Below are 15,468 nucleotides of genomic sequence, written 5' to 3' on the forward strand. Positions count from 1 at the left end.
TATATATATATATATATATATATATATGACAAACACAAACCATTCACTCATCACAGGCAGACGAACACACACATTTTTCTGTCATTTTACATGCCTATCACTTACAGTTTAGTCATAAAAAGTCATGTTAACAGATTTCTTGGATTTGCTGCAGCGATCTTTCTTCATCATGTAGAAAACTTGCAACTTTCTGTTGAAACTCTTGGATTCAATGGGGCTGTACACTGACAGAAAGGGTAGTTTCACTTGTTTCACTTAAAACCAAAGTAGGCTGGATGTGGCCCACTGTCTAAGATGAGTTTGACACCCTTACTGTATCCAATGTAATATTTCACGTTACAGTTGATCTGTCATTTTATTTCTTGCTGACGTAAAAATTAAGTGCACATCCTAAAGACTAAAAATCCTGAGTTAGATTTGATCCCAGTTTCGTGTTTACCCTCGTTCAAATATTTTCTGCTGTTCATGTGTGAGAAAGAAACACCAACCACTGAACCCACAGCGTGTATTTAAAGCCGTACTTTTTGGTGGTCCTGAAATGTGTACGTGGGTGTTGTGACCCAGTGGTTAATGTGTGAGGTTGGCTTTAAGGTTGCTTTTATATTATAGAAAAAGCAATAGTTCCCCACCCAAACTCACTCATAAAGAGAAGCGTGAGGAAGGGAATTTTTTCTTTTCTTTTTTTGACTGTATCTCTATTGTTTCACTCTGAAAGGCCAAGGACTACTTTCAGATGGATGGCTATGTGACAGACCACATAGAGATTTTGCAGGATCACAGTGCTCTGTTCCGATCCCTGGCCTTCTTTGAAGAGGATCTGGAGCGGCGCTGCAAGATGCACAAACGAAGGGTGGACATGCTGGAGCCGATCTGCAACGGTACTTCTTTAAAGACACTGTCATGTCTTTTCTAATGAAGTTTAGTTGAGGAAGAACAGAGGCAAATGACCAGTTAGCTGACTTAACTTGTCTTTCCTTCTCTGTAGACTTGAACGCACAGTACTACCTAATGATCCGCAGACAGTTGATGTTCGAATTGGCTGAGACCTACAATGAAATGATGGACCTAAAACTTGCATTGGCCAACCGACAAGCAGACACACAGTCTCTAGATAACCACACCATTAAGAAATTTAACCATCTTTGCTCTGCCTCTGCCAAGTAAGTACTTTTTTATTTGTTCTCTGTGGGTCTGTTTTACTCATGTCTGAGTAATTTCTGTATCTTCTTCTCTTCAGGTACTTCCAGATGTTCTTAGACTCTCTGTGTTCTCCAGAAGGAAAATTTCCAGAGCGCCTGGAGGAGGAAGTTCTCAGACCAGCTCTGGTCGCACGCTTCAGAGTGGCTCGACTACACAGCCGACTCATCAGCACCTCACCTACTGTTCAACTGGACAACCTAAACAAATCTCTGGAAAACTACAAGTACGAATATTCACCCAGCACTTTGGCAGTTAGATATAAAAATAGTTGGCAGGACTTTAAGATTGCACAAAACATAGAATAGAAAAAGACTTATTTAGATCAACTGCATCCTGCTAGTTGCCATGATGTTTGATTTTCCATCTTCCACCTGTTGTGCAGGTATGTGGTGCAGTATTGTGAGGCCAACCCTGAGGCAGGAGCCACTGTGGAGACAGAGCTGGAGCTGAGTAAGGAGATGGCCGGCCTCCTTCCTCTCAAAATCAACCGTCTCAAAGCAAGGATGGCCTCAAACAACTGAAAGAATACACTCTTTACGTCACTTGCTTACTAATCCGGTTAAAGTCATCATTTTTAGGCGCTCATCGGACACTCCCATCTAAAAACTGAATGGAAACTGACTGACTTCTGTGTTTATATTAGCTTCTTTTTGTGCAGTGGGCATGCTGCTTTCACTGTTGAATACATACCCGGCTGTAAATACCTGCTCGCCAATGTGAAGTAGCCTTTGTGGTTAATTTACCTTTAAGTCTCATTACAAAGAAAATGCATCCTGTTAAACATTCATAAGAAAACACAAGTGTCTCTTTTGTATTGCTAAGAAGTCAAAACTGGTTGGGTATGTTATGAAAAAAAACAACATCTTTGGATCAAATGGGCGACAATCTGATCTCATTTTTCACTCTAGCAGTGGAAGAGAGTACAACAAACCAAACAGCCACAGCCTTTGTAGGTTTAAAACTAAAATATCAGATGCTGCTATTGCAAAAACAGCGTTTTGTTTTTTTATTTTGTTAAATTGTAATTTGTTTTAAATTCTTACTATCCCAGCACCCTCTGGCCTCTGACCCTAGTCTGATTAATACATGCTTTCTAATGTTAATCATATTGGTTTTAATTTATTGTGGCTTTATTTTCTATAAAGCACTCTGTGCACTACAAGTGTCTGATGGTGAAATAAGTGTGATGGCGTACTGCGACCAGCCTGAGGTAACGTTAAGAGAGTTCATCTATTTTGTGCTACTGACTGACAAGACGACCATTAATGAGTGGACCTGATCACACTGGTGTTAGCTTAGTAGACATTATAATTTGTATAATGTGAGGTTCATTTTTTTCAGACCGTTTTTTCTTCCTGTCTGAGGAACCTTATCATCCAGTTTTTATGCACAACATATAGCGATTAGCGATATAAAACTAATGAGCTAATTCACACTTGTACCACATTAGCAACATGTTTTTGTTTTTTTTGAGTTTTTGAGGGAGTTTTGGTTTGCTTTCTTTTTTCTTTTCTTTTTTTACTTGCAGTGAGAACCTAAGTGTTAAACCGACTTTTTTCTGGTATGCCTTCATATAACACAAGGTGTGGCTCTGAGTAACAAACTAAAATTATCTCAATTTTGGGTGCCAATGACTTTAAGGACTATACTAGTAAGCCAGATTATTCGATTGCTTAATGCAGAGAAATGTCTAAAGCTGTGTCTGTTAAAATGTCTTGACTTCACTGTGACTATGTGATCGCCTATAAAAAAGAAAAGTGCATGTGCGCTTCTTTTTGTCGAGTTCATATTTCTTCTTCTTTGTTCTTCCGCCTGTCATTTGCACTCCGGTCAATTTATACCTCAATGTTACTAATTTACCTCAAGAGGTTTTACATTCTATACATGTTACAGGGCTACATATTTACCACTATGTGCAGCTAAACTAAAGTGTGTTAGGCGACACAGCTTCATTCCTAGAAGCTATTTACAGTAAACATGATGGATTTGGGGTTAACTGAAGTTGGCTGAATCCTTAGAATGTGTTGCAACAGAGGTCAGATGTGTGGGCCGTCAAACCACTGATTGCCAACCAGATATGCAGTTATGTATCTTCCCTAGCAGTAAAGCGACATGGCAGTCACAGAACTGAGGACTAACTTTTTTTGTTTAAACCGTTAATCTGAGTTTAACTAAGTCATCAAATATCTTGTCCTTACTCGACATAGTTTCAGACAAATGGAAAGAAACACAATGAATAGGTTCCCTCACAGAGTGATGTATCACAAATCCATGTCGTAATGTTTCCAAAGAACCAACATCTATTTACCACATTTATTTTGGGAAATAACAAACATCGTTACATCCTTTAACCTCTGCATCAGCTCCACATACCTGCAAACCCACTTCCACAAGCATGCAAATAAAAAATACTTTGCTATAAGAGAGCATTTGTGTTTTTACCACATTATGTAAAAACATACCACGGCCCAATTTCTGCTTTCTTGCTCTCCATTTAATACTTGTCAAAACATGCACTGGCAAACCTGCTCGACATCACACAATTACCACTAATAGACTGTGAGCAAGAACCTGTTCAAGAGCGCTTAGCGGAAAATGCTGCACACTTATGTAGCCAGGTGCTGCTAATCAAATGTAGACAAGAGTGACCAACTCTAAAAAGCAGACATTTTATAATTCTAGACATTAAAATGACAAAAAACACGGAGCAGGTATGACTTCGTCTTGATGCATGCTCAGTCATCCAGGTAAGTAAATAATCCAAGTCATCCACCCATCCAAGTGACTTCTTCAGTCTCAGCTGACTGCAGGTTTCCCCAACCTTATAAACAGTACATTTACAAATAACTGAAACTAGCCCACTGAATGAACAATGGACTGTGAGGTCAGTTGGCTAGTTTCAGTTATTTGTAAATGTACTGTTTATAAGGTTGGGGAAACCTGCAGTCAGCTGAGACTGAAGAAGTCACTTGGATGAGTGACGAAACATTTTCCCCACTGAAAACGCTACGTCCAGATGAACAGAATCAACCTTTTGGGAGCACGTATTACTTGTTTGGAAGCCTCTTCTCTCTAAGCAGAATATGACTTTGGTGTGCAATGTTGACTCTAAACAAAGCTAAGGACTTGTGGAAAAATGTCCTGTAGACAGGTGAGACCAAAGTGCAGATGTTTGTTTGGTTATACTGCACAGTTAATGCAAAATTTGATGAGAACCAAACGGCACACATAGCAAAGGTCAAACACGATGCAGGGCAGATGATTTGAGCTTGTATTGCAGCCACGGGACCCCGTCGATTATGAACTCCTCTGTGTACCAAAGTATTCAGTTAAAGCCTGGCTGAAACTGCAACAGCGCGAAGATCACAGCAGCAAATGTAAAGCAGAGTAGCTGAAAAAGAAAAGAATCAAAATGTTGCAAAGTCCAGACCTCAGACTGATTGAAATCCTGTGGCAGGACCTTAAGAGTGCTGTACATAAACAAATGCCCACAAACCTCAATGATCTGAAGCAACAATGCAGGCTAAAACTTCTCCACAGCAATGTGAGAGGCTGATTAAGTCAGATAGAAAATAGTTACTTGAAATTATTGTTGCTGCAGGTGGTTTTATAAGCTACTGAATCACGGGGTGTATTTAGTTTCCACAGGACTGCAAAGAGTGCTGCGGAAACATTTTTTTCACATGACTATATATTTGTAGGATTGCCAAGCATTCGAATATAACTTAAGACACCTAAAGAGGTCTGAAAGATTTTTCACTTTTTATGAAGTGGAAAGAATTTCTGTGAAAATAATTGTAGCTAATGGTTAAACATTTATACAATTAAAACAAATGTGATGCACAAAAATTAAGTAAGTTTAATGTATTTGTAATTCAAATGTATCATCCCAGTGAGTGCCTTAAACCTCTATTTTTTTAAACATTTGATTCATTCTGATGTTTTTCTCTGGTTCTATTAGTGCGATTGAGCTTAAGACTGGCGACACTGCAAAAAGAAAGTAAACAAAAGCCAATGAGTGTGTTTTGATATGTGTGTGAACTTGCAAAATTGACGAGGACCTTTTTTGTTTTCTTTCTTTTAAACTGTTAAGTTTCAGTTTGCATTCACAGACCTGACGTACGCTCCTAGGATCAGACAAAGCAGGAGGAGGGGAAGGCAATATGGCGCTGCAGATTCTTGTCTTTGACTGTCTACGACACAGAGATGGTTCACGAATCCAGAAGCAGAAGCATTTCTATAAAGAAAATGGGTTAATTGGTTCTTATGGTTATCAGTGACTACGCAAACCCCGACTTGGACTGGTAAAATGATCCTGGTCGATTTGCGCATATGTTAATGGCTGTGTTTGCATTTGCTGTCTGTCTGTGTTTGAGAGTGTAAAAATAAGACAGTCTGTGTTGCCATAAACTCTTGTCACCCAGACAATAGACTCGAATCCCACACAGTGCAATAGTGGTGGGGATAGAAACCAAGCTGACTGTAAAATATGACTGTTTATAGATATAGTTCATACTGGCTAGTGCAGGGGAACACATGCACTGCAACAAATGTTAGTGAATGTATAGACAGTGCTTTGTTTCAAATAACTCGAATATTTAGTATTGCAGAGAAGAGCAGGATTGTGTAAGCGGCTATATGAGCCTCATAAATAAGTTTATGTATGCCTGTGCGTATGTGTGTGTTTGAGGCAAGGCTGGGCAGGCTAGTGTGTCATTTCCTGAAGAAAATGATAGCAACTGATGTTACCACTTCCTACTGATGTGTCAGCTGAAACAGGCAGAAAAAGAAGAGAGAGAAGAAGGAAAGAGTAAACTGCTGTAAAGCTGACGACTGTATACACTAAACTGAACTGAATTAAAATTATTGATCCCTTGTTTTTTGACACAACAAAGCCAAAGAAAGGAATGCAGTCTTTGTGCCACTGTGCCACTTCTGCCTTTGTCTAAGAACTTAACAAATATTTGAGTAAGACTGCTGACAGTAACATGAACGGAAGCACCCACACAGATGCTCATTGGGTCACTGGGTTAGGCTGTTCCACAAAACCTAATCCAGACGTCACAAATTCAACCCGGTGTGATGTTCCATATAACCCACATGAGGAAATCAAATCTTTAAGTCAGCATAGTCAAGGAAGATGAAGAAATACCCCCCCTTTTTTTTTGTTAATGGCGGAAATCTAGTCTCTTCATTATTTTCTTTTCTCAGATACAACTGAGGACGGTTTGTACTTTACAAGAAAACGTGTATGGGATTAGAACACCATCTGATGCAGTAAGGCGGGGTAACATGCTGATGTTGTGACACTAATGATACCACAATCATGTTATCAGTTTGTTTTATCAGGAATAATTTGAAGCTACAATAAACTTCCACGAAACCATCAATAATTTCCCCAGAATTCAAGCAAAGCATGAAAAAAACACAGAATTTGCTTTTACATTTAGGTTAAGTACTCAAAACGTGCAGTACATGTAGAGTATAGTATGACTTGAATAAAGCTTACATTTCTTCTTCGTGTTACGGTGTTTGAATATTGCCTTTTAACTAAAACTGATATTTAATGATTTGTTTCCAGTTTTAAATGATTAAATAACTTTAAATGTTAACAATCCCTGGTTTCACATTTAGAGTAGCCACAACTAAACTCTTCTCAGCTCTCACTACTTCTATTTTCTGACAAAGGTAAAGCTCATCCAACAAACATGTATGGTCTGGGAGCATAATTACTATTCATGATTTTAATACCTGGATTTCCCCCAAAATACCTGCATTAGAGCTACCGAACTTGCACATTTCTTACTAATGTTCTAGCATTTTTTACTAATCTTGTGTTTACTAATCTGTGTTTCATTGTTCTGGTAACAGTGACAATAAAGATTTATCTTATCTTAACTTATCTTAGCTGTTCATCAGTCCTGAAATATGACATGATGTCCAGATCCAAGATTTGTTCAATGATGTCAGCTTGTTCAAAAAGAAACGACTCTTTCTTAAAATCACATGTGTTCTCTTCACAAGCTTTATATATGTCTTACCTGCAGCTCTGATTAGCTTCTGAGTCATCCCCTTATATGCTTGAGGCTAAGAAACGCACCAGATGTCAGCAACCAAAACTGTCTCAACCTGTACAGTCTTCCGTAGTAAAGAGAAAGACAGAGTTGATCCTTAAAGTTCAAAAAGTAGCTCAATTCAGTGTTATAATGATCATCCACATGTTATCGGGACTACATCATTTAAAAATATATATTTTATTTGAATAAAACATGTATCCTCTGACATACAATGGAGCAAATTCTCCTCCTCCTGAAAAATAGTGCATCAAATTGTAGAAAACAAAACAGTGAATGCATTTAATTGCATTACTGACCAACATAAGCATCTGCCGGACATGTGAGGCACATAAAAGGCACTGAATCAAAAGAATGGCAGGCCACATTAACTCACACTGAAGGAGCCAAGCTAAACATATGAAGAGCAGACAGGTCAGTGATAATGGGAGTACTGTTGGTATCTCGGGAGATGAGGCTGTTGCTGTGGCATTTGGAGTGTAAATAATTTAACACAGCAAAGGTTCTGTTAATGGTTTAAAGCTGCTGAATGATACCTCTGTCCCCCTTTCCATTTCTCCGCTTCTGCGAAATTAGGTGAAGCTAAGTAAGGTGGGTGAAATAAAAAGTGAGAAAGAAATCTCTCACACACTTACACAAACACACGCGCGCACATAGGGGCGCCAAGGTAGCGTAAAATTACTTTTTTGGAGGTGAACTGAACTGAGAGAAGTAAAAAGAACAGAGTCAACTGAAGTGAAGGGAGTTGATCTGAAAGAAGAAGATCCCTTTGATGCTATCGTGTCCTTATCTCTACATGAAGTGGCTCGGCAGTCAATTAGGGTAAATTATCGCTTCCTTTCACATTATAAAAAAATCGTACAGATCTGAATGTTTGCTGCTATCATTCGGCATTTCCTTCGTCCAAGTTTGCAGTTGCGCAAACTCAGACCTCATATCTGATGCTAATGCAAAAGTTTCCACTCAGGAAGATGTTTCAGCCACTTATTTTCTACACAAGAAGACTCAGGAAACCATGACGCACACGGAGGGCTGAGCCTCTTCAGGGGGAGTTTGGCTGTCTGAGGCAGTTTACAGTTATACTTCACAACGCAAAGAAGCTTGAGCTCAGAAAGGGACTGCCTTCAGGAGGACATTTTCCTGTTTTACTAAAGAGAGACAAATTGAACAAGATGAAACTGATTCTTCTCCTCCTCATCTCCTGCCTCGCCTTACATAGCACAAAGGGTAAGTCGACAATTAAATCTACTTTGTGCCTCTTTTTTTTTTTTTTTTTACCGGGATTGATGTCGCAGTATACTTTATCGGGTCAGGTTGTTGAGGAAACAACAAGTGGACATGTTTACCATCCTGACAGCTTAAGTGCTTTCCGGGAACATCCTCCCATAGAAAGTCACTGGGAATCCCAGGGCCCTCGGGGGTTTCTGATTGACAAGCAAAAAAATAGGAACTGTTCCACTTCACTGGTATACAACTCTGCGTCAGCATACTGTGATTACTGTAAGTCTCTATGACTCATTTAATCAATCCAGGGTTCTCAGAGTCGATCAGCATCCCCTCAAGTTGAGCATTAGACTTCAAAACCCCTATAAAATCGAATGTATATATATAAAATAAAATACATGTACATAACATAGATGCTGCGTGCTTTACAGTAACATGCCATGATGTAATGGTAGGACTCCAGGTATCGGAAAAAAACAAAGGCGTTTCATTTTCCGAGTTAAGTTTCGACATACTTCTTGAACACTTTTTAAATATAAATGTAGAGACGGAGAGAGAGAGTAGTGAAACGGAATGGACAAACCATTTTGCGTAAAATATATCCGATACTAAACAGCCACATTTTAACCCCCCTGAGGCCCCAATTAATCAGACACTATTAGATATTTTCCCGTGTACACGTGATTGTATTGTATTTATGATAGCAATAAGACTTTTATGTTTTTATCCACTGAGTTAAATACTTAAAAAGTTTGTAAGTAATTTTACAGTCATAGCAGATTTTCACGTGTTGATCGTCTAAGAATTTTCTTTCTTTCTTTCTTTCTTTCTTTCTTTCTTTCTTTCTTTCTTTCTTTTGGCTGCATGATTATATAAAAAAAAATACTAGACTTTATTTTATTGTGGGTGTTCAATAGTAACACACCCAAAAGCACTATGGGCACATGACACCATCACTTATACTCATCATTTTATCATCAGTGGCTACTGAGTGTTCACATGTATATTTACTGTGACAGCCTTATGACAGGAAGCCTGTGGTGCAAAGAAGCCAGCTGTCTAACTTCCACATCTTAATTGCCTGAATAACAGATAGTGATAGATTATCTTTGCCAGTAGTATAGATGTAATAAATAATTATCAGTACAGCTTCAGCAGCACAGGCGCTTTTCTAATAAAAATTTACAAAAAGAGTTAGAGAGGGCAAACAAATCGTCAGACCAACCAAATACTTGTTACAATTTCTCAAATATTTAATATTTGTTGGAATGACTCAACTCTTAATGGTTTTAGCATCACACAACCTCCACGATCAACGTGCTGCAATGCGTGGAGAAAAAGTTGCAATACTCCTACTTCCTATTTTAACTAATTTCTTAAGAAAATAAACAGCTCTGAAGGCCTTTGAGAAAACCGTTACTTTATTCCATCACAGACTAATGTTGTAATCTTAAAAACGTCCAAACGTGGAGATCACGAACACTAAATATATCCAGAAATGTTCCCTGAGTGTGTGAATAAAGGTAAAATGTACTATTAACGGGGCAAAATAATAAAATGTTATCTACACTTGTCTGTCTCTAGGAGCACCAAGGACTGCTGTGTATAAGTTTATGAGATGTAACCCTGATGGTGACCAGGCCAACTGTGTGACTCAACAAAGCCCAGAGATGGAGTGGAGTCCAGATCTGCCATCAAAACTGCCTGCTTCTGCTGCAGAGTATCTGTAAGTGTTCGTGTGTCGTAGTCTGTTCACATCTGGTATGTGAAGTTGTTTTTTTTTTATTTGTGAGCTGCTCAGAGGACAGAGGTGGCGGCGAGTTCACGTCAATGTTCAGTTGGGTCTGAAAAAAACAAGAGAGTGCTGTTTTTAGACAAAAGCTGACTTTAAATATGAAAAATGCTGATGCTGCACTGGCTTTGTCACCTTGGTGAGCAGTGCAGGCTCTCTCTGCATGCTTGCCTGTGTGTTTTCTTATCTTGTGCGTTTGAGAGTATATAAGTGTGAGGTAGGTGGCCAAGAAAAGCCAAAATAGAAGACAACGTGGAGGGATAAAGAAAGAGAGTAACCAGAGAAAGGGCAGGGAGGTTACAGCTGGACTAAAGAAAGAAAGAAAAACACAATAGTTGATGATCTTTTCTTCACAAGACACAGAAATATTTAGAACTTAAATGAGCTGATGTCTGATAGTCTGAAATGAATGCAAGGAATGTTGGTTCTTTCTCTGCGCAGGAAATAATTTAGATGATTTTAACTTTACCCAAAGTATACATATCTTGAAAATGTGCATACCCTGGAGGTCAGAGTTGCCAAGTGCACAAAACATTAAGACACTTCCAAAAAAATTGTAATTTATGGTATAAAGAGATACATTTGAATAAAAATGCATTCTGTATTATATCAACATAGTAACTCACATATATTGGATCATAAAAGAGACTCCAAACATGAGGTAGACTTGAGCTCTGCTTACTGCAGACTTCAGCACAGAGGAAGTGAACTCATCGCTTGTTGCAACAGGCTATTAAGACAGATGCAGAGACACTGTGTGTAGGTTTCGGAGGAAAAATGGCTCATTTCATCATTTTTATGATGAATTTCATATTTCAGCAGGATTTTAGCCCACACTTTATAAAGTCTCTTTTATTACAAATGAAAATCGCTAATGTCCTCAGTGACTTGTTCCTCTGAGTGGTGGCATCAATGGTTTTAAATGTGTTGTATGATGATAGACTTAAAAATGTAAAATGGAAGAAAAGCATCAAAAATTGAAATTTAAGGTTGTCTGTGATTTACTTCTGTGTGGATTAGCTTCCCATTCAACTTTAAAAAGTAAATAAATAAATTTCCATATTTACAGTTTCAGATATAATCGTATCAAATATTATTTGTTATGCTTTTAAAAAAAATACAAACATAAAAAGTCTCAGCTGTGCTCCTCTCACAAGGTCCACAATGGATTGTTACGTTAACACACGAAGATTTTGTTTCACGATCGTCACAATTTTATATTGAGCTAAATAGTTTAGTATCAAATTAATTTTTAAACATTTTAACAGTTCAGTTGCTACATTGTTGCTCTTTCTGTATAAATTATCCGGCAGGTACTATAATCTTTGCTGCTGCTTTGTTAAAACTATTCATTTTTACTGTGTAATATGTGTGTATACTGTGTATCCTAGGAGGACATATGCTTATGTATAAAGATTCTAAAACATACATTAAAAACCTACTTAGTGAAATTTTACTAAACTTAGAAATTAATTAATGAGCTGGTAAAAAAGCAGCATGTGTTTGAATTTCTGTTTAGCATAAAATGTGTCTGTGAAAAAACTGATATTTTAATATGTGTGACCTCTAAAAAAAAAAAGTAAGAGTATCACAATCATGGTCTTCGCCCTCAGTTTCCTCTTTTAAAGTTCCTCTTAATGTCAATCCTTTCAGTTACAAAATTATGTTCAAAAATAAAGGAAATCTTTCAAAAGTGAACATCCCAGATTACATTTTTCTCAGTAAGAGTCCTTCTATCGTGTTACTGAAACGTCTGTGACAACACAAACCTTCAGATAACTTAATAAAAACTTGGATGAATTTCACATGTTCTGTGTTTTCACAGGTGTGTATAGAAAACATGCCATAAACTCATTACAGACACAAAGACAAGAGTTAGAGGGTAGCAGGTAAAAAGGTTCAGCTGTTAACATTGTGATGAAATGTAAAAAACCTCTAAATATGAACAGCGTCTGGCTTGTTTGAGTCTTTTCGCTGAAGCTTGCTTATAATCACCGGAGCTTCCGCAGCAGCCGTCCTTTTTACAGCACGCCTTGAACCGGAAGTCACAAGGAAGTGTACAGAGGAAGTGGGCTGTTGCTTCTGGTCTATTGTTTTGTATTTTTGTATGTGTCAAGCTCTTTGGATAATCCTATCTGAGAAGCACAGGATTATATATGTATTACTTGTATCATTAGTTAATATGAAGTTATTTATTTCAACAACCTGGAAAAGAAAGCCCACTGACGAAGCAGTTCAAGTCAGATTCTCAAACTAAATTTCATTTGATAAAGATATATGCAAAGCAAATACGCAAGCAAGCTCAAGCTCTACAAGACTGTAGAAATGTTCTTAATGATGCAGTCACAATGAAATTCAAGTTGTTGGTAGGAGTGTAAAAGCAGAAGAGGACAGGAAATAACGCAATTGAAGTGGTGGAGACATAGATGGCAGGTTAACAACAGCAGCTCAAAGTTGTAAAGTCAATAGTTTTGTTATCAGACACTTTGCTGTCTTAGAGATCTCAAATGCTTTTCACGCTCTCTGCTGCCAAACAGCTTCCCTCGTTCTGTGCTGGTTGTAAGAAAAAAAATAAAGACTAGAGTAAAATCCCAAACTTTCAGCCAGGAAAAAAAACATGTGGATGTTTTAGTACAGTTCAATCCCTGTTCATGGAGTTGTTATCATGCACACAAATATTAAAGTCTCAAATCAGAGCAAAGTTTGGAGATGCAAAGACAGCCGCAAGAGCAAAAGAGAAGGCTTACCAAAAAGTAGAGAGACCTACTATTATATATGTTTTAGAGATGCTGGCACTAACACAAAACAGGAGGCACAGCTGAAGAGGTGAAGGTTTTCATTGGGCAGGATTAGAAAGGAGTACATCAGAGGGACAGCTCAGGGAGATGAGCTGGGAGACAAAGTACAACTTTATTTGTATAGCACATTTAGAACCAGAGGTGGTCAAAGTGCTTCACAAAATCCAGCCTTCCTGCAAAGTAAATGCAGGAAGGCTGAGATGGTTTAGATGTGTAGAGGCAGATGATCTGTTGAGGCGACCCGTAAAAGGAGCAGCAGAAAGAGAAAGAAGAGACATTTATCAGCTAATCTCTCTATCTCACGTCTTATGTGTTTTCAGGGAGGCAGAGCCTGTGGAGGATGAGAATTCACCAATGGAGGAGGACGATGAGGAAGAGCAGGAATACGAGGAGGAGGCAGAGGAGGAGGAATCGAAACTGAGCGAGTCACCTGGAATATTCCTGGGCGAGGAAGGTTCTGGTGGTTACGAAGGCTCTGCAGCTGAAGGTCCATACATGGCGGACAAGAGCGACCTCGGTGAGACTGGTTCTGGCATGCTCTGGAAAGAAAGTGAAGGTATTTTTTGTAGGACAGGATTCGCATGGATTCAGTAGAATCCATGTGTTTTCTCTTTTGTTTGCTCCATGTAATTTGATCTTTCTCCTTGTTTATCTTTCTCCTCTGAAGATATGAGTGACCTGAGGAGGCTGTTCGCCAGCAGGCGTACCAGCGATGAGGTAAAACCCGATGAGCGTGATTACAAAGAAGACCACCTTCTGCAGCTGTAGACTGGACTGCCAACCACTCCGAAGCACATAAACAAGGCTGGCATCTAATTTGATTCCCTGTCTGGGCTTATAGTAAACTCCACCTGCTGGGAAAAAACAAATGCCATTTTTTGTACTCTCTGTGTTATTGTTATTAATTATTTTCAGAAAGGCCAAAACAACGACTGTAAACAATGTGAAAATAATTGTGCCAGTATTGTGCTTTCCTATGGAAAAAAGCTTTCAAATGCTTTTTTAAATATAAATAAAAATATTCTTTTAAATCATTGTAATACCAGTGCAATAAAAGCATGCCTTTGTCCATGCATTGCATTACTCCAGCCATTTTTTTTAGTTTTAAGGAACGTGTTCCTTAGAAACACTTATTTAAATTATTTGATCCCTTTATTCACAAATCCTGCAACATTTTATGCCTAACCTGGGAATATTGAAAAATATTCCGGCTCAAGATTTAAACGAGATCATCTTCAAGACGCAAACCCCTCAGAAATGGGTTCAGAAAGTCCTAACCAGAGTTAGAACATATTCGAAATATGTACTATAAACACACATGCATTTTTAACAAACTCTGTAATTTCAATTTGAAAAAAACTTCTACCAATAAAGTGTTTATTTTATCCCTACTACTGTGTTATCTGTTCTCATAACTGCTTTCATATATGTCAAGTTCCTCAGTAATTTAAACTGAGGTACCTTCTATTATTCAAGCGTTTGATTTTTTTATACGGTACTTGCAAGCAACATCAGGAGCTATTTTCACTAGAAAAAAGTACATATTTGCCATCTATAATTTACGGAGCCCCCCAGGGGACATGGGAGGAAAAAAAATTGGGGAGGAAAAAAAAAAAATTAGGGAGGAAAAAAAAAATTAAGACGGACTTTTGCGAGATCTCGCAAAAGTATTGCGAGCTCGCAAAAGTATTGCGAGATCTCGCAATAAGTATTGCGAGCGCTCGCAAAAGTATTGCGAGATCTCGCAAAACTCCAACAATGGCGGCAGCTACTTAGTTGTAATATTACTCTTTCTGGGTCACAAAATACACTTTTAAGATATTTTGAGGCGTGAATGTAGTTGTGTAAACGTCAGATACCTGCTCGGTTTACAAGACATCACATATTTGCAAAAGAGCTCCGAGGTTTTTGGAGATCTGACACCCACTAGCTCGAAGCTAACGGGAGGTCGAGACCTACTACAGCCGGGAGGAACACCGCTTTCCCGGCACATCGTGCCTCGACCTCCCGGTCGGCTTCGAGCTGGCGGCCTCCGAAGAATGCGGCTAAAACTTTTGCGAGATCTCGCAATACTTTTGCGAGCGCTCGCAATACTTATTGCGAGATCTCGCAATACTTTTGCGAGACTCGCTACTTGCAGGCCGATACTTTTGCGAGATCTCGCAAAAGTCCGTCTTAATTTTTTTTTTCCTCCCTAATTTTTTTTTTTTCCTCCCTAATTTTTTTTTCTCCCATGTCCCCTGGGGGGCTCCGTAATAATTAAAAATTAAGTTTACTATCTCAAAATTTCAGACTTGTGAGAAAATAATCAAAATGGAGAAATATCTTGAAACTCTAACTTTATTCCTTTTGAGAAAATGGCCTGAAATTTCTATTCACT

The 15,468-nt window shown here is 38.4% G+C and overlaps 2 protein-coding genes across 3 annotated transcripts in view; both read left to right on the top strand.

Moving 5' to 3' along the window:
- kifbp (kinesin family binding protein) overlaps positions 1 to 2,962 on the top strand; it is an 8,632-nt gene extending 5,670 nt beyond the window's left edge. Inside the window, exons 10-13 of the mRNA XM_005915113.3 lie at positions 716 to 878; positions 986 to 1,160; positions 1,238 to 1,423; positions 1,583 to 2,962. Coding sequence (XP_005915175.1) covers positions 716 to 878; positions 986 to 1,160; positions 1,238 to 1,423; positions 1,583 to 1,721 — 663 coding nt within the window. The 3' untranslated portion in view covers positions 1,722 to 2,962. The remainder of the gene's footprint in view (positions 1 to 715; positions 879 to 985; positions 1,161 to 1,237; positions 1,424 to 1,582) is intronic.
- Positions 2,963 to 8,308: 5,346 nt separating this feature from the next.
- On the top strand, positions 8,309 to 14,479 carry srgn (serglycin). Of its 2 annotated transcripts, none has more exons than XM_014340381.2 (4): positions 8,309 to 8,501; positions 10,083 to 10,224; positions 13,409 to 13,644; positions 13,756 to 14,479. In XM_014340381.2, the coding sequence occupies exons 1-4, from the start codon at positions 8,447 to 8,449 to the stop codon at positions 13,854 to 13,856; spliced, it is 534 nt and encodes a 177-aa protein (XP_014195867.1). In that variant the 5' UTR covers positions 8,309 to 8,446; the 3' UTR covers positions 13,857 to 14,479. The 2 variants fall into 2 exon arrangements, with proteins under 2 accessions (XP_014195867.1, XP_005915174.1); XM_005915112.2 differs by having other exon boundaries at positions 13,409 to 13,605.
- Positions 14,480 to 15,468: the final 989 nt, after the last annotated feature.

This window comes from Haplochromis burtoni, unplaced genomic scaffold (assembly GCF_018398535.1).
Source record: "Haplochromis burtoni strain Fernald_Lab_line unplaced genomic scaffold, NCSU_Asbu1 Contig_11, whole genome shotgun sequence".
In the NCBI taxonomy this organism is placed as follows: domain Eukaryota; kingdom Metazoa; phylum Chordata; class Actinopteri; order Cichliformes; family Cichlidae; genus Haplochromis; species Haplochromis burtoni.

Coding starts and splice junctions, on each gene's coding strand:
- srgn (XM_014340381.2), top strand. CDS start 8,447: ATGAAACTGATTCTTCTCCTCCTCATCTCCTGCCTCGCCTTACATAGC. Junction 10,225..13,408: donor GCTTCTGCTGCAGAGTATCT/GTAAGTGTTCGT, acceptor ATGTGTTTTCAG/GGAGGCAGAGCCTGTGGAGG. Junction 13,645..13,755: donor GCTCTGGAAAGAAAGTGAAG/GTATTTTTTGTA, acceptor TCTCCTCTGAAG/ATATGAGTGACCTGAGGAGG.